This window comes from Capricornis sumatraensis, chromosome 5 (assembly GCF_032405125.1).
Source record: "Capricornis sumatraensis isolate serow.1 chromosome 5, serow.2, whole genome shotgun sequence".
NCBI classification, from domain to species: Eukaryota; Metazoa; Chordata; class Mammalia; order Artiodactyla; family Bovidae; genus Capricornis; species Capricornis sumatraensis.
The window spans coordinates 41,868,800-41,887,393 of NC_091073.1; the positions used below are offsets into that span (position 1 = coordinate 41,868,800).

The following is an 18,594-nucleotide window of genomic DNA, read 5'->3' on the forward strand; positions in this document are numbered from 1 at the left end:
CAGTTTCTTCCTGAATCTCCCCGCTTAGTGACTGAAAAGAGCTCTAGGCAGGACATGGCAATGAAGATTCACTCCTTGGAATGTCCTCTTGCTCCCGGCTTATAAACAACTGTCCTGGGGAAAGGCAGGTTTTACATATCCAAACACAGCCTGACAAATGGCACTTTGGAACTGTGCTTTCTGATGACAACGCGTTCGATTTGTGACAAAGCCTCTCTCGTACGCTGCCCCTGGAGGGGAGTCCTAAGTAAAACTCACCCCGCCAGAGAGTGAGGATCGCAGCGGCAGGCAGCATGGCATCGGCTGGGCACCTCGTCACCTGGCTCCTGTGGGGCTACTTGCTGGAGCTGTGGACAGGAGGTCACACAGCTGACACCCCGCACCCCCGTTTACGCCTGTCACATAAAGGTAGGTGACCTTTTGTTTAGAAAAAAATGAGAAAAAAATTAAAATCATTTAACGTTGATCTTTGGTCTCCAGACTCTTAACATGCACCTGAAAAAAATTACTGCAAAATTGACTGAAGCTTCTAAGTACCTTTAATGAATAGGTCATAGCTAACCACAGCTGAAAATAGTGTAAAATCACAGGCTAACTTTAGAGATGTTATTTTTGTCTTGTAAATATTAGGTTTTGTTAATAAGTTCACAAACTAGCTGACACAACAGGAGAGAGAAGGAAGCAGGTTGTAAAGAGCTTTGAGGGGCTGAATCCACCAAGTTAGCAGCGGGTATTTAAATATCAATTCATGCATAAAGGGAAGCAAGGATGTTGGGGAAGCGCTGTAGAAATAGAGGTGCAATTGATTTTTTTGTTTTGTGTTGTCCATAACGGGGATGAGAAGAGGAAAGAAGATTCTTGAGAAAAAAATGATTCCTTGCTCATTATAACAAAGTCATCACTGTGTGATTAAAATGACTCACAACTGTTATAAACTAGCTTTCTAATTAAATTGATTATTAGAAATTTTTTGTATGTGGCAAGAAAAAAATCAGTTAACAATCCCTGTAAACTAGTTTAAAGTGTTAGATACTGTACACTAGCATCTATTCTTTTTTAATGTAAATTTGTATTGCTTAATTGAAGATCTATCTTCAATTGAAATGCTTATTTTATTCTGCTACTCTGTTTCATAAAGCAGCATTCAGTCATAAATAAATGATCAAATGGTAGCTTTTGCATCAAGGCCCTTAAAAGCCAGTCATGAATAGGCTTGATGACCCTTCCTATAAACAAACAAACAAGCAACAACAAAACCTATACTCTATGAAAGTGACTTTGCTGACTTAAAAGTTTTTTGAAATAAATTTTCAGGAAAGAAGTATTTGTTATCATTAATCATTGAGACAGATGATAGATGGAATAGTGAAAATTACATAAGAAACATTTTTCAATTGTGTAAGCTTTTAAATTGTCTCCCACTGTAGAAAGCATTCTGTATTTTTAAAACATGAGTGTGATCTTTACCAGAAGGAGAAACCAAACAGGAGGCCTCAATTTTAATGTCACTATTTTTTTGTTTTTTATTGGACAATTATTTGATTATAGAAATGTCTTATTTTAGAACAGCTAAAAATCTATGGATATTGTCTTAGTTTAAATAGATTTCTGATAATACTCCCAAGTATGTAGCATAAACTTAAGAAACACTTGACCCTGCATTTGTAAAGTATTTAAAATATAATGCCTAGAATTAGTACAATTCATTTAATTTGGAAAGATGTATTATGGTATGTACCAACATACATATTCCTAAGAAGTTAAGATCAATTATACCTAAATGCTAAAATTTGATGTGATAGAACATGGACACATAAGGATGTCAGATAAAGAAAACATAATAATGGATTCTTTTTCTACTGTAGACAAGTGGATAAGCTGCCAAATTTGTCAGGTTACCATTCTGCTATGCATGGTATCAACCTTCTATACTTTATTACTTGGATGCTTATTTTTTGATAGCTCAATATCAGTATTTCCAGAGATATCTTATTTTAATATTTTTCCTTGGGGAACTTCTAATTTAGTTAGAGCATACCAGAACTCTGGTACATAATGTTGTCATCAGCCTCATCTTCAACACATCTCTCTTGATCCGAGAAGTAACTATAACTGATTTTATGAGTTGTGTTAAGTGATGTGGGAGGACCACTGCTTGCATCTATGAATACTAAACTGAAAACTGCCGGAAGATTTTCTCTTGGCTTTTGTTAACCTTTTGATTTAATGGCACTAGCTGAAAATGTTCAATATTGTGCTTTTATATAAAGATAGTATAGAGTTACCTGAAAATAGGATGTTCCCACCTGTGCAATTTAATTGCCAAAGTCAGTTACAATATCACACCAGAGATGCAACCTGAAGCAGCAAATGCCTCCTGCACTGCAGGTGTTTCATTGAAAGGGAAGCACAGAGCTGTCAGAGTAGTGACATTCTGTCCCATTAATACAGTAAACATAACACATTCACCTCTCGACACTTCAGAATCAATGGACGTTTTAGCAGTGTCCAAAAACTGGGGACAGAATATTTTAGAGTATACTCTTTTGCTATCATAAATGATATTCAAATAGGTGAAATTTTAGTAGTCAGTAAATTAGGTGATTAACATTGTAAATGAATGTATGGTCATTAAAAATAAGATACATGAGACATAGGTAATCTAGCACCTTTGCACTGCTGCCTGACCCCCTGTGGAGAAATCCAGTAAGGCTTCCTGGAAGTGGTCTACTAGATATATCCAGGGATTCAATTCATAGCAATGGTCTATGCCATGTGGGAAAAGGGCAAGCATCTTTCTTATATCTTCCATTATCAAGATGGTGCTGGAGACCACAAGCCTCGTGTTTCTTCCCAAAGAGGAGGGGAAAGTCTCAGTGTCATATAATAATATAAAACTTGAATTAAATTATATAAAAATATGTTCAGAAAAAAAGTATCCAGGAATTGCCCTTTTCCCTCTCTCCTTCATTCTTCTCTAAGCCTGCAAATGGCATGTTCTTCGACAGAGCTTGAGAGAAGACCATCAGGATCAAAAGGGAGAAAAGGCGGAGAGGGAGGGGGACAAAGTAGAACATTGGGATCAAATATGGAGCATCTTATAGCTTATTCCTCACTGCTCTCCACCCACAGTGGGATAATATTGAATTCTTCCCTCTTCTGCTGAATATCCACTCCACTCTGATATTAAGCAAAGATGCTAACTTAAGGCAAGCCTTGTAAATAAAGAAATGAAATATTTGCTTTTATTGAGGCAATACATATATCTTTGAATTCATTTTACAGGTTCAGGATAAATTGGATTAACCAAATCATACAAAGATAAAACAGCAAGATTCTGCCCTGCCCTATCAGAATGTTCAGTCAAGATATCGGTTGAGATTAACTATGTCAGACAAGAATTTGAAAGTTTCTGAACAGTTAAGAATTTATCATTAGTTTTATAGCCAATACCCTAAAGAGGGTAATTTTGATATAATTAATACACATTTATAATATTCTACCCGAGGATTTCTTTGGAAAGTAGCTATAAGCCTCATGACAGTAAGGCAAGAGAATGAAGGCAAGAGATAGAGAGAGAGGTGCCCTGGTGGATTCAGCCACTTCCCTCTGCTGATGTCTGGTCTCTCCTTATTTTTCACCATCCTGCATTAATGAGGTTACAGGGAAGGCAAAAATATAGCCTTCCTGATAATGGAGCTCAAAGAAGAAAAAAACAAATGAGAAAAGAAGCCCATGTCAAAGAAGAAATCCCAGTGCATGTGGAAAGTCCCAGAAATGCAATCAAGGGAGGTTCCAGATGGGGTAGGTGTTCAAAGACCCCAGAATGGACTTCACAGTTGCAGAAGCGAAGCAGAATGGCTGCTGATAAGCAGAGGGTGTTATCCCAGGATGTTTGATGAAAAGACATAAATATGGCAGAAATTAAACAGCAAAAGTCACTCAGTCTTGTCTGACTCTGTGACCCCATGGTCTGCTGCCCACCAGGCTGCTCTGTCCATGGGATTCTCCAGGCCAGAATACTGGAGTAGGTTGCCATGCCCTCCTCCAAGGGATCGTCCTAATCCAGGAAGTGAGCCCAGGTCTCCTGCACTGCAGATGGATTCTTTATCATCTGAATCACCAGGGAAGCCCAAATATGACAGAGGATCATTGCTAAAATATGTTGATATTATAAATGTAGATTTGAGCATTGAATACATATCTATACATATGGGGTAGTGAATATTAACTAGTCTATCTGTATTTTAATTATATAAGCAATTAAATGCATATTTTTCATAGTTCTGTACTGTGCCTCACTCAGTCATGTCAGACTCTTTGTGACCCAGTGGACTGTAGCCTACCAGGCTCTTCCATCCATGGGATTCTCCAGGCAAGAATACTGGAGTGGGTTGCCATTTCCTTCTCCAGGGGATCTTCCCAACCCAGGGATCGAACCCGGGTCTCCCACATTGCAGGCAGACGCTTTAACCTCTGAGCCACCAGGAAAGAGCTCAGATTTGAAGTGAGAGGTCTCTACTCCAGGTATAATCTTTCCACTTATACTAATGGTAGTTATCTGTGCCTCAGTTTCCTTAATTTGAAAACAGTGAGAGTACTGATATTTTTCACTGGGTTTCTGAGAAGATCAAAACAGAACAATACTATAAAAGCACACTTTATAACCTAAAAATTATCTTATTGATGTTTCCTGAAGACTGATAGAAAATGAGAATATTAGAAGGAAACAGTCTAAAGACAAAAAAAACTTTCGGAAATGCCTTAAGTTTGGATATCAATAAGTCCCAGCATCTATAATGGTAGAATAGATGACAGCAAAATTTTGTCGTGATTTGCATAAAATTTGTTATCTATCCTGAATGCATTCACTCGAAATCCCATTTCATACCTTTAACCTCTACTTATAGTAATTTATAAGATAATTACATCATCTGCATATTCCAAGATTCATGGTCAATATTTTTGCAATAGATATCTGCATATATCTATTTGTTATGCATACTCACCGTATGCCACACATTTTAGAATTGTTTTCCCATTTATACAAAAAAATGAGATAAAATTCCAGGATAATTCAATAATAAATAAGCTTTGAATGATTATCCCGGAGGTTGTAGTATTTATTTTATATCCAGGGCCAGTTAAAAAAAGGCAGTGACTGAGCCGGTTTTTCCTGAACCGGCTCATAGCTTGGGTTTTTCAGCCAGTAACTAGGTATTATCAATAATGACATTAGTTACACATATCTGTGTGGTTAATAAATAAAACTGGTTATAAGGCATGATTCATAAAGAAAGTAGTTACAAAGGATCCAGGGGTGAATACAAACCAGATCTCCAGATCTCCATAACGGAGAGTAAGTGAGAATTAATTGATAAATTTATTAAGAAACAGTTTATATTTGAAAATAAAAAAAGAAGCCACTGGGTAAGATGAAAGGATTACAATAAGTTTTGTAGAGTTTTTTTTACACAGAATGTACTTTTCATAGAAGTCTATGTAAGGATTTTAAATAAGACTATTCTTTGTATTTTCATCTGTTATTTACAAATATTGCTCGTGTATCACAGAAATGCACCTGGATAATCCAAAGCTTCAGAATGGCTCTATGAATTATTCAGTTCATATGTATATGTTGAATATGAGTGAGAAAACAGTTATCTTTAATGTAAAACAGGGTGAGGGGAGGTCAGAATTAGAGAAAGTTGTAAATAAACGAGGCCAATTTTGAACCAAAAAATGATTTAGTCATATAAAATCAAGTCTGAAAAATTTTGTGAAGACTGTGTTTTGTACGTAATAAAGAACCAATACTTGTCCTTGACTAAAAAATACATGCAGTAATCATGTTGTCACAATGGAATATTCTTTCAAAAATTTATGTTACAGTGTTATTTTATTGTCCATGTCAGATTTGTCATTTAATGAGGGTATTTCATAGAGATGGTCTCTCTTCCCGTCTGGGATAAGATGACTTGGTGGCCCCAGTTCTATGAGCACATAATAAAGCACCAAACATCAAACTGGTCATTGCTAGTAAAAAATTATTGTTAACAATCTGTTAAGTAGTTTTCTTTCACCAAGATATCTGTTGGAATCATCCTGGGGGGTTCTTAGTGGGAGAGCATACAAAGACTTACATAAAAGATTTACTTTATCTTTGTGTGTAAAACTCTTCTGTGGTTTAGTAGAGGAATTTAGTCTGCAGGAATCCAGAAATGGCACTTTGCATGCATGCATGCCCCTTACATAGCCACTGCAGTGTTAAAATGTCTGGTAAGTTCAGTCTCAGGGAATTTAAAACAAAACTGAAATTATACCACTTACAACATTTTCCTAAAGGCATAAAGATTTCGATTATTTTCTTGATTTCAATAGATAGGATCAATTGCTGTTAGTAGTCTTTAGCACAACATCTGATACTTTGGAATATCATATAAACTATAGAAAGGATGATGATTATTTTAATGAAGAATTTTTTCCAAGTATGGTTTTACATAACATTTGGAGTGTAAGAGAAACTATCAATGTCATTAGTTATTTCTTGAGCTTAAGCAAGCATTATTCTTTGTACTCATGTTAAGGATGATAATGACAAGACTGGATATTTTATCAGCTGGATTTTCTGGACTATGAATGGAAAAGATATGTTAATACCTCATTTGAACCAAGTATTATAGTTTCTGATAGTGGAGAACATTTTCTGTCAGAGAATGTGATGATTTCAAAAACAGGAATGTTTGTGGAATTGATAAGTTGATTTCCTATAGCCCTGGTGGGTGGTCAAAGCAATTGGTGGGTTGGGTCCAATGCTTACTTCAGAATATTCCCACCATAAGGCCGCATTGTCCTGGTAACTTTGACTCTACAACTAGTATGGAAAAGGAAAAGAGAAATTCATGACTTGCCTGATTTCTAGGGCTTAAAAACATATTTCTACTTCTATCTTTAATCTTCAATGCTTTCTGGTCAAGGACAGCTCATAGCCTTGGCACAGTGCACACAGAAAAGTAGTTTAGGCCCAAGAATTACAAGACACTCTCGCATTCTAACGTCAATAGCCTAAAAACTCTAGGTTTTGGATGTTGTTTATGGCTGCATGACTTGAGAAAGTTACTTATCTTTTCTGGGTATGAATTTTCTCATTTTTAAAATGGGATAATATTTAACTTATGGCATCCTGAAAGAATTACATGAGACACTGCCAATTAGTGTGGTAAATACTTTAGCTTTAGGAAGCTTTTCATAAATTACTCATGAATCAGAAGAGGTTCAGGGAGAATTAGCCTACTCTTGTTCCCTTTTTTATCCTAAAAGCAATCATGAGTTAATTATTAACCTCTTAAAATAAGGGAAAATCTTTAATCAACAGTTTTATTTTTTTTAACTTGAAAGCAAAGTTTCTTTGGTTTTGTTTTTAAATGAAGTCCAGCTCTAAATGGAGTAGATGACTGGAAAGAAAATACTATATTGGTATCTCTTATGCTTGTAAGTTACCATAAGGATATTTTATTGATAAATTAAGGAAAGTTGGAACTTTATCTGATGGCACTTTGGAGACAAGAGACCAAAGCCATAAAATAAACAGAAGTTACTAACAAAGGTAATTGCAGACCCAGCTTTGTAAGACACGATGGAACAGATATTACTAAGAACAGATCAGAGTGTCAGAAGTGAAACCAAACAGTGGCCTGTAAGCAATCAGCCCAACATATATTGTTCGCTTTGAAGGGGAAAGAAAGCTTTCTATTCTACCTTTCCCCTGGACAAACAGGTAAGGTATATGCTGCTGAACACAGTTCCTTACCCTTAGTAGGTGTTCAGTCAACGTTCATTGACCAGGTATGTGAATAAAGCACAATGATTTAGAGCAGCCTTTTTTTTTTTTTTTTTTAAAGAAATACCTGATACTTGGGTGGGGTGAAGAGTACCAAAGAAACTAAGGAATCCAGAACAAATATTTATGGCTCCTTTGATAAAACATACATGAGGAGAAAGGCTGGGCTTTCTCTGCCTGTTCACCTTCCTTCACCTCAGCTTTGCACTGTGTGCAGCTGCTGGGGCCTCCAGACACCTTCCAACAGGTCAACCATATTCTCTAATCTATAATCAGTCCTCTTTAAAACAGAACAAAACCTACTTTTTGATGCTCTTGTCATTCTTGAACGATTGCCACAACCACTTCCTTTACTTCTATCACTTGCTGCTTTGACTTCTCCTCAGTGTTGTCACCAACTGCCTTCTCTCTTTTTCTCCCCACCTTTCTTTTCCAGATAGATATGATTTCTTCCCTACTTTAAGCCAAAGGTGAAATGAAAGCATTTTAAATGAATGATGTCTATTTACTGGTCTGAGTTTACCTGAGTGTTTATTTTATTGGCTAGTTCAATGAATAGAAGACATAACTTTACTCATTAGGTGTTAAAAATGTGTTGAAATGTATGGCTTAGGAAATAATGAAATAGTAAATAGCTTACTAGTGACTTGCACAACTTACCCTGTTTGTGTAACCAGTGGGTGGCTGATGTTCCCAGGACCGTGGGGACAGGGAGGGGAGAATTAGGGTCCTGAGCAGAGCCTGCCAGCCTGTTCCCTCTCTGAATAATGTTGAGCTTAGTATAAAAATATTAATTATGTAAAACTATCTATTTCCAGGTAGCTTTGGTTCATTTTCTCTGAGTTACGATTTTTTAACTCTTTGAAACCACAATAGGGTGTTTTATTTACAGGAAAGAGCAGAAGAGTAGCATCCCTAAGGCTATGTCTCAGTGGTGACTTTAGGTCGCTCAACCAACTCCAGAACCAGAAAAGAACAGCAGCAGTGAAAATGCGAATAAAAAAGTGAGGGGTCAGTTGGGGACATTGACCTTTTCCCTCCTGACTAGTTTCCTCCCAGGAAATGATGGGAACTGAGGAGAGCTTTAAATTCAAAGCTCAGGATGCACTGTGGAAATGAAGCTGAAGAGGAAATGTGCTGACCGTGTTGCATATAGCAATTCACTCCTGCTGATTGCTTTTTTCCTAACCCTGAGTCAAAAATTTATCATGGACCATGTGATTTCAGAGATCCTTTCCAATTCTAGAAATGTAGGTCTCTTTACTTCTCCTCCCAGACCTCCCAGTGTGTCTCGTTTCTCCAAAACACTTTGAACGTTTTATTAGGTGACAGCCTGTGCTAGTAGAAAGAGTATGTAAGGATTCAGAGTTTTAAAAAATCCTAGATTTGAATCTACAGCTTATCCTATTTGATGTCATGTTATTGATGCTAAATCATTGAACTTCTTTGGAGGCTTAATTTCCTCATAGGTACACAGGAACTAATTTCTATCTCATGTGATTGTTGTAGAAAATAGAAACATACCATGGAGATGTAGGATATTGTGAGATAATGACTTATTGTATTTTCTGACTTATGTGTCTTTAACTATGTTTTAACATCCTTGAGGGCAGGAGTATTTTTTTGGTGAGATCCTTGTGGGCAGAATAAAGTGACTTAATCAGATCATTCTTAAACGCTGGAGGTTTAGTATCTACTGAGTAAAAACAAAACAAACAAACCAAAAAAAAAGTTTTATGATTGTTTTTGGCTTCCAGGTTACGGTCAAAATGACAAAAGTTTATTTCTTTAAGAGGTAGAGCTGCTGCTGAATAATTAACCTGAGAGAGGCTTAGTTGAGCTTCATCTCAGGGGAGATAATGTTACTTATGATACTTTTCTTACACTCTTCCTCCAAAGTAGGGGCTGAGAGGAGATAGACACTGGGGTTAATCCAGTGCTGTACAAAGTGTCCAGGACTGGCAGGGTTAGCATCCCCTGTGAGCTACTGAATTAGGCTGTTGTTCAGTCACCAAGTCATGCCTGACTCTTTGCGACCCCATGGACTGTAGCATGCCAGGCTTCCCTGTCCTTCACCATCTCCTGAAGTTTGCCCAAGTTCCTGTCCATCGCACTGGTGATGCCATCCAACCATCTCATCCTCTGTCACTCTCTTCTTCTGCCTTCAATCTTTCCCGGCTTTAGAGTCTTTTCCAATGAGCTGACTGTTCACATCAGGTGGCCCAAGTATTGGAGCTTCAGTTTCAGCATCATTCTCTCCAATGAGTATTTAGGATTGATTTGTTTTAAGATTACTTGCTGGGCAAGGGGCTTCCAAGAGTCTACTCCAGCACCACAATTTGAAAGCATCAACTCTTTAAGGCTCTGCTTTATGTTCCAACTCTCACAAGTGTACGTGACTACTGGAAAGACCACAGCCTTGAATATAAGGACCTTTGTTGCAAAGTGATGTCTTTGCTTTTAAACACACTGTCTAGGTTTGTCATAACTTTCCTTTCAAGAAGCAATCATCTTCTAATTTCATGACTATGGTCACTATTCATGGTGATTTTAGAGCCCAAGAAAAGGAAATCTGTCACTGCTTCCACCTTTTCCCCTTCTATTTGCCATGATGTGATGGGACCAGATGCCATGATCTTAGTTTTGTGTTTTGTTTTTTTTTTTAATGCTGAGTTTTAAGTCCACTTTTTCACGCTCCTCCTTCACCCTCAGCAAGAGGTTCTTTAGTTCCTCTTTGCCTTCTCCCATTATAGTGGTATCATCTGCATATCTGAGATTGTTGATATTTCTCCTGGTAATCTTGATTCCAGCTTGTAACTCATCCAGCCTGGCATTTCTCATGATGTGCTGTACATGTAAGTTAAGTAAAAGGATGACAATGAACAACCTTATCATGCTCCTTTCTCAATCCTGAACCAGTCATTTGTTCCATACAAGGTTCTAACTGTTGCTTCTCGTCCCACATACAGATTTCTCAGGAGATAAGTAAGATGATCTGGTATTATCATCTCTTTAAGAATTTTCTGCAGTTTGTTATGATCTACACAGTCAAAGGCTTTAACGTAGTCAATGAAACAAAGGTAGATGTTTTTCTGGAATTCCGTTGTTTTTTCTATGATCCAGTGAATGTTGGCAATTTGATCTCTGGTTCCTCTGCCTTTTCTAAACCCAGCTTGGATGTCTGGAAGTTCTTGGTTCACATAATGCTAAAGCCTGGCTTGGAGGATTTTGAGTATAACCTTACTAGCATGGGAGATGAATGCAATTATCTGGGTTTGAACATTCTTTAGTATTGCTCTTCTTGGGAATTTGGATAAGGATTGACCTTTTCCAGTCCTGTGGCCACTTCTGGGTTAGCATCATCTTTTAGAATTTTAAATAGCTCTGCTGGAATTCCATCACCTCCACTAGCTTTATTGACAGCAGTGCTTCCTAAGGCCCACTTGACTTCACACTCCAGAATTAGGCTTACTGAGTCAGTAATTCTGGGGCTCAGGATTCTGTGTTTTAACAAACCCTGCAGGGGATTCTTTTATTTATTTATTTTTTATTTTTGGAGGGCAATTGCTTTACAATGTTGTTTTGGTTTCTGCCATATATCAACATGAATCAGTCATAGATATACATATACCCCCTTCCTCTTGAATCTCCCTCCCACCTCCCACCCAATCCCACCTTCTAGAGAGTCACAGAGGACAAGGTTGAGCTCCCTGTACTATACAGCAACTTCCCATTAGCTATGTGTTTTACACAGGGTAATGTATATGTTTCAATGCTACTCTCTCCATTCATCCCACCCTCTCCTTCCCTCGCTGTTTGCACAAGTCTGTTCTCTATATCTGAGTCTCTATTCCCTGCAGGGAATTCTTAATGCACTCTTAAGCATGGGAAATACTAGGCTAAGTGTTTGGGATGATGCTACAGAGGAGCCTTGCTTTCACCTTAAGTTTTTCATTTTTCCTCCTTCAGATCTATCACCCAGATACATCATAAGTGACACCAGGTTAAGGTGTTATTTATTTAAATTTCCAGTCTTAATCTTCAAAAATATATTTAAATTCATAAATATCGATTATGCCATTCTCTGCCTACTATGTTTTTCTATTAGATAAGATACATATATATATATATATATATATATATATATATAGTATATACAGTTGTTGATAATCATTTAACATATAAATTAAATCTTTTAATAATTTTCATGGCATAAACTGTGACACATGGTATTATCATTGAGTTTAGATAAGGAAACATTTAAAATTATTGGATTGTGGAAAAGCATTTTGTAAGATTCCAGGTATCTTTTATCTCTCAATGGAAAGGTTTCTCAGACTAATGAAGCTAGGTGCACTTCATTCCTGTTACACATCCTGATCTTTCCCTTAATGGGTTCAGAAGTTTCTATATCTTTTTAATAGTTATTCACTCAATCATTCACTTAATACATAACTATTTGTTGAGCTTCTTCAGTGTTTTAGATACTAGGCATCATGCTAGGAATTTTAGAATAAAAAACATAGTTCTCTAAATGGAATTTAGTATACTGGGTTGTAGCCTGGAACAGTACAAGAATGTTAGGTAAAAATTAAGGAAATCCTAACAGAGTATGAGTTTTAGCTAATAATAATGTATTAATGTTAGCTCATTAACTGTGACAAATGTACCACACTAATGTAAACTGTTAATAATAGAGGAAACTGGCAGTGGGTTTATGGAAACTTTTATACTAGCTTCATAACTTTTCTGTAAATCTAAAACTATTCTAATATTGAAAGTTTATTAAAACACACACACACACACACACACACACACACACACACACAAACTAGTGCCTCTACCCAAACCCTTTCTCCAAGAAGCTTAAGACTAGTTGTAAAAAGAGACAAGTTGTGATAAAGCAGGATTTTTTTTTTTTTTTACATACTAAAGGTTAGAGCAAAGTGCTATGCAAGCATGGAATAGGGGATGGAACAACTAGAGCTCAGTCTTGGAGGGAAATAGGAGGAGACTGGTTGAAAAACAATGAGCAAACTATGTGTCTTAGGCCATCTTGCCACCATTCCTGCTAAGCTCCCAGAGCCACCCCTCTACATATAATACACTGTCTCCTCCTAGAAATATAGGTATCTAATTAACTGAATTTCATTGTATTCATAGTTGTACTACTGGTAGCATCACAAGCGCTCTCTATTCACATTAAGTTGGCCTCATTTCTATATGACTTTAAGGAATTGTTATTTTCTTTGTATGACTAATATGAGATTCATACACATTCATGAGTAGATTTTGAAAGTTTTTAAGGCAAGTACATTGCATTTTATTGTTTAAATCCTTAGAATCTAACAAATTTATGGTACTTAATAAGTTTATCTTACCTATTTCACTTAAGGTAAAAATATTTCATTATGTCTGAAAGTGAAAGTGAGCCTCCTAGTCATGTCCAACTCTTTGCAACCCCATGGACTATACAGTCCATGGAATTCTCCAGGCCAGAATACTGGAGTGGGTAGTCTTTCCCTTCTCCAGAGGATCTTCCTGACATAGGAGTCGAACCAGGGTCTCAATTCTGTAAGCTGATTCTTTACCAACTGAGCTATCAGGGAAGCCCCTTATTTTAATATCTATTCACATTAGTATTATCTATCTTCATTCTTTTGTCTGATGCAATATATAACTAGATTCCTAAAAGAAAAGATGGCAGAAAGTGAGATGATGGAACTTGGGGGAGCATTCAGAAGTCAGGAAAAATGATAGGAATACTTCTCTTCTGTCCCTGCTTCAAAATATTAGGCTCTAGTTTGGCTTCAGGTTTTCTGTTACAAAAGTTATAAAGAGAAATCCAGAACAGCTTTAAAACATTTTCAGAAAATATTCATATTTTATTGAAATAAAGTACACAGTTCTGGCAGAGAGTGGTTTGAATTCATCTGGGTCATTATATGATCAATGTCCCATTTCAGTTACCTTTTCTTCCCATTAGCCCCAGTTGTGATCTTCCAGTGTCCAGTGTAGAATCTCATTCGTGTCTAGAGTGATGACTGATGAAGAGAGAGACGAGCAATGCATGCAGTCAAGTGACAAAGCCAAAAGCCTGGTCAGGACTTTGAAAACCATAGCAGCTTACCTACAGTTTTGTTTTTAAAGGATGCCCTAAATGATCAAAAGCAAGAATGTTTTTCATTTTTATCAGTTAATCCCTGTGCAGAGGTTATTTTATGAATAATTTGACTATGCTGCCTTTTTGTTTTGTTAATTGATCAAATTTTAAAAGCATAGCTATCGGTAATAATACTGTGAGAAGAATAAACAATTGTTACCACTTTCAAAATTATAGTTAGCTTATGTAAGATATTTTCCAACCAAAATTAATTGGGAAAGAACCAATGAAAATTTTGACTAAGGAAAAAAATTACTTTATTGGGTATAAACGTTATAAAAATTGACAACATATTTTGAAATATTGAACCTTTGAGTTTTTTTAGCACCATATGAATTGATCAAATATAATACACCTAACATAAAAGAAGAAATTAATGGACATAAATAGAAATGTCATAAATAAATTCAGGTGAAAACACACATTTGTCACTGCCTTTTACTATAAGGAGTAGAAAAATAATATGTTTTGTAAAGAAAACATTGGGTAAAGTAATGGAAAATAAAAATTGAAGTAGCTCTTTCATTATTGATCAAAATGACATAACTAATTTTTCCTTACCAAAAAGAAAGACAAATAAAGGAGATAAAAAGGAAATTTCAAGTTTGACACTATTACAATGCATAGATGCTATACATATTTCTGGTCAGATGAATGATATCTAACAGATACTTTATAATTGCTTAAAATGGGTTCTAGGATATTGAGCTTGCTGGCTCTTTAAGGGAGGGTCTGAATAAACTTGAGTTAACCATATGGTGAATTCTTAGAATAGTCATACTACCCCATGTTTAAAATTTAAGTTAAAAGGAAAAAAATTTTTCAAAGTCAAATGTTAAAATTTTAGTTGTTGGCATGTTCAATTGCCCATAAAATTGCACCTTCCCATTAATAAAGGAACACAAAATACTCTATTTGTTCATCTAGAATGAAGAAAAGTAAAAGATAGGATTTTGAAATACTGGAATGGATATTATGAGCCACCCCAAAAATACCAGTTTTGTTCCTTTTTTGCTCCAGTTCTGGGAAGGTAATATGTTTAAGGGCTTCCCTGGTGGCTCAGTGGTGAAGAATCTGCCTGCAATGCAGGAAATGCTGATTTGATCCCTGAGTTGGGAAAGATCTCCTGGAGAAGCACACGGCAACCCAGTCCAGTATTCTTGCATAAAGAATTCCATGGACAGAGGATCCTGGCAGGCTACAGTCCATAGGATTGCAAAGAGTCAGACATGAGGGAAGCAACTGAGCATGCATGCACACTGCACACACGATATGTTTAAACTTCACATTAATATATTTTGACTTCCTAGTAATTCCCCAAAGCAAAACTCCATTGCAATAATATTTAAATAACCATATAAAGAAGAAAAATATTGCAGTTAAGTCAATTATGCTTATAATTAAAAGACTATAATTGTATCTTTGTCATTAAAATTCCCCGAAATAAGACAAAAGTTATGTGCTGGGCACTGCTTTTGACAGATTTTTTTTGCCAAATGTTTTTTGCTTGCTCCAAAATGTGTATGCCCAAACTGCAGTCTGATATATTTTGGGATTGTAGAAGAATTTTTCATATTTGGAGAAAAAATGGAAGTCTCTAAGATGTCAATACAATTGAGCAAGAATAAAAATGAAAAATGAAATTAGAAAATTAATATCGATTAGAAAGTCTACATGCAAATCGAGCAATGATCACTCAGAAACACATTTATATGCCTTCTATAATATTGGTCTTAGGGGATGTTAAATAAATGGAATACTAGGATTTTATTATATGCAGTTATGCTTTGGAATATGTGATCATGTTTACTACACATTTACATTTCTATGTTAGTGAACTATGTAACAGCACATTTTTTTTTTTTTTAGTTTGGAAATGCCATTTGCCCATTTTAGTCTGCTAATTTATACCCATTGTTTAATTAGAACAGACCTTGATATTGCTTACTTTTTGAACATCCAGAATTCTGGTAATATGAGAAAATATATACAAAATTTATCTTTAGTAAATTTTGCTCATGATGGAATAAACTCTTGCCAGCAAAAGCATGATGATAGGGCATACTCTTTCTGTGAATGGTTTGTGCAGTACTGCAGTTTGGTTGCCGACAGCTCGGTTGCACTTCACTTCTGAGGCTCTCTTAGCCAGGCTCTGGGTTTCCATTCACTCTCCTAGCCACTAAATTTCCTTTTGTCTTCACTGATGGTTTTTTTCCTCTTAACAAATAGGCCCAGCTGCTACTGCAGCCGGTTGCCCACACTCCCCCATACTGCTCTTGCTGAGGATGGCAGCCAGAGCAAAGAATAGCAGCTGGGATTGGCTTACTTTGGCATCTAAGTAATTTTGGGTGGGTCCATTCCTAACTTTATCATTTCATTTAATTTCCTAATATTTCTTTCTGCTGAACTTTTAAAAAATTGTAAATGATGTTTTTTCCAAAATGTTTTCCTCATCTGGATTTGCCTGTTTTATACCTGGCTGCTCAAAATGGTTCATTTTGCACATTGTTATTTTTTCCACTTTTCAGCACCATTTAGAAAACAATTGCAGCAGAAGCAAATGTATTCATGTGATCTTGGACAAGTTACTTAAACTTTTTCTGACTCAAAGAGGCAAATGATAAATAGTACCTATGTCACTGATTGTCTTTGATAAGGATTAAATGAATGAACGTTTGAATGCAGGTAGAACACTGCCTGACACATAGTAAATGCTAAATATTTGATGAAAAGTCAAAGAGAGGGAAAGAGAGGACATGAAAGCAAGAGTGGAGCGAGAGGGAGGGGAGAGAAAAAATAAGGGAAAGGAAAGGGAGGGAAGAGTGGAAGGGAGGGAGAGAGGGAGGAATCACTGCTGGAACGTGGAAAAACCAATAACTACACTTACACAATTAAGACCTGTACTTCCCACTTAGCATTTTATATGTCTTATTCTATATCCTTCCTCCAAAATCAATAATTAGAAAAAGGCTGGAGTTTAGGAAAGCTTGTGGAATTTTACCCAAATCAGAGAAGTTTATTGAAGGTAGGAATTTTAGTGATTTAATCCTATTCATGGCATCTAGACAGGTGGTCAGACACGTTTTTCATTTTGAATTTGTACATTCTCATGGAAAGGAAAATCACTGCCTGGGAAGGAGGTCCATTCCATGTTTTGAATCTTCTGATAAAGAGAAAAGTATTTACATACCTAATCCCAAATCTACCTTACTGTATCTTCTACTGTTTCACTTTGGTTCTTTCCTCTAATAAGATTATAAGTCACAACAGACCTCCAAATGTTTAAAAATAGTTCTCACGCCCTTTGTTGGTGGGTGAATATTCCTTGCATGGTTATCCTGATTGATATCAGTGTTCTGATCAGGCCCCTCTTTGTTAATTCCCCCCTTAAAATGGAGCACCACAATCAATACTGAAGAGATGCCTGCCTTGTTCACAAAATAGTGGCACTGCTAACTGGTGTCTTTTATTTATTAAAGCCACCTGAGTTGACAGTAGCTTATTAGGCAAATATGCCAGCCTATTGGTTTATGTTGAGATGACTGTCAGTTCTTCTAAGAGCTTTTCACATAGACTCTAAGCCAGCTCTTTCGTTTATTTCACACTTGTGGTTTATTTGTTAAAGATAAGGAAAACCCTCTCCTATACTCTGCTGTGCAGAATGTGAATCAGAAGCAGAGTAACAACAGCTTGTGATGCCCTGGACAAAACCTATAGCTAAACATTCCTAAATTCAGGCTATTTCTGCTATTATGTGTTTTCAGTTAATTTCCTTAATACCACTGACCACTTTTATTGTCTTTAGGAAACTATTAGCTAGTTAGGAATGATAAAACTTGCATTCGTTACAGAAATTCTTTAAAAATATTTAAAAAATTTTAAATACACACTTTATGGGTTCATTTTTTGTTTGTTTCAATTTTTATTTTATTTTATTTGTATAAATTTATTTATTTTAATTGGAGGCTAATTACAGTATTTTTTGGAAGAAGTATAATGTAGATAAAAGATGATTTTTAAATTAGAAAATATAAAAATGTATGCTTTTGGCTTTCAAGGATTGTGTAGACCAGTAAATGTCATTGCTAATTTTCTATGTAAGTATTATAAAGTAATCTATTTCATATAGTAAATGAAACATTCATTTGAAATTCTTTAATATGAAGAAATAAAATACAGTCTTTCTTCACTGCAGAAATAAATAAGAGATTTTTAAATGTCTTAAAATTTTTTATTTAAAAAGAATCTGTAATGATCACCACAACAGAATAACAGAATTAAAATACCATCATAACTATGATCACTTGATTTTATAACTTTAATTTGCTGTCATTTTGTAGATTTCCCAATCTCTCTCGGTATTTGTAGAAAATATTGCGATTTGAAAAAATGAGGCGTATGATTTTTCAGAAGGAGTTTTTTTCATTAACTCTGTGTAAATCAAACAGTAAGCTCTATAAAAATGTGGAAGACTTAATGTTTAAAACATTAGCATCATTAAAATTAATTTTTTTTAAAACCTACAAACTTTTTTTGCCAAACTTACTTCGTGTTAAAGGATTAACTTTATCAAATACTCTTTTCCTATATC

General features: G+C 35.8%; 1 protein-coding gene across 1 annotated transcript in view; it reads left to right on the forward strand.

Annotated features, from left to right (window-relative positions):
• The first annotated feature begins 293 nt into the window (after positions 1-293).
• The window catches only part of SEMA3E (semaphorin 3E), a 279,112-nt gene continuing 260,811 nt past the window's right edge, over positions 294-18,594 (forward strand). The window contains exon 1 of the mRNA XM_068972992.1: positions 294-408. Coding sequence (XP_068829093.1) covers positions 294-408 — 115 coding nt within the window. The remainder of the gene's footprint in view (positions 409-18,594) is intronic.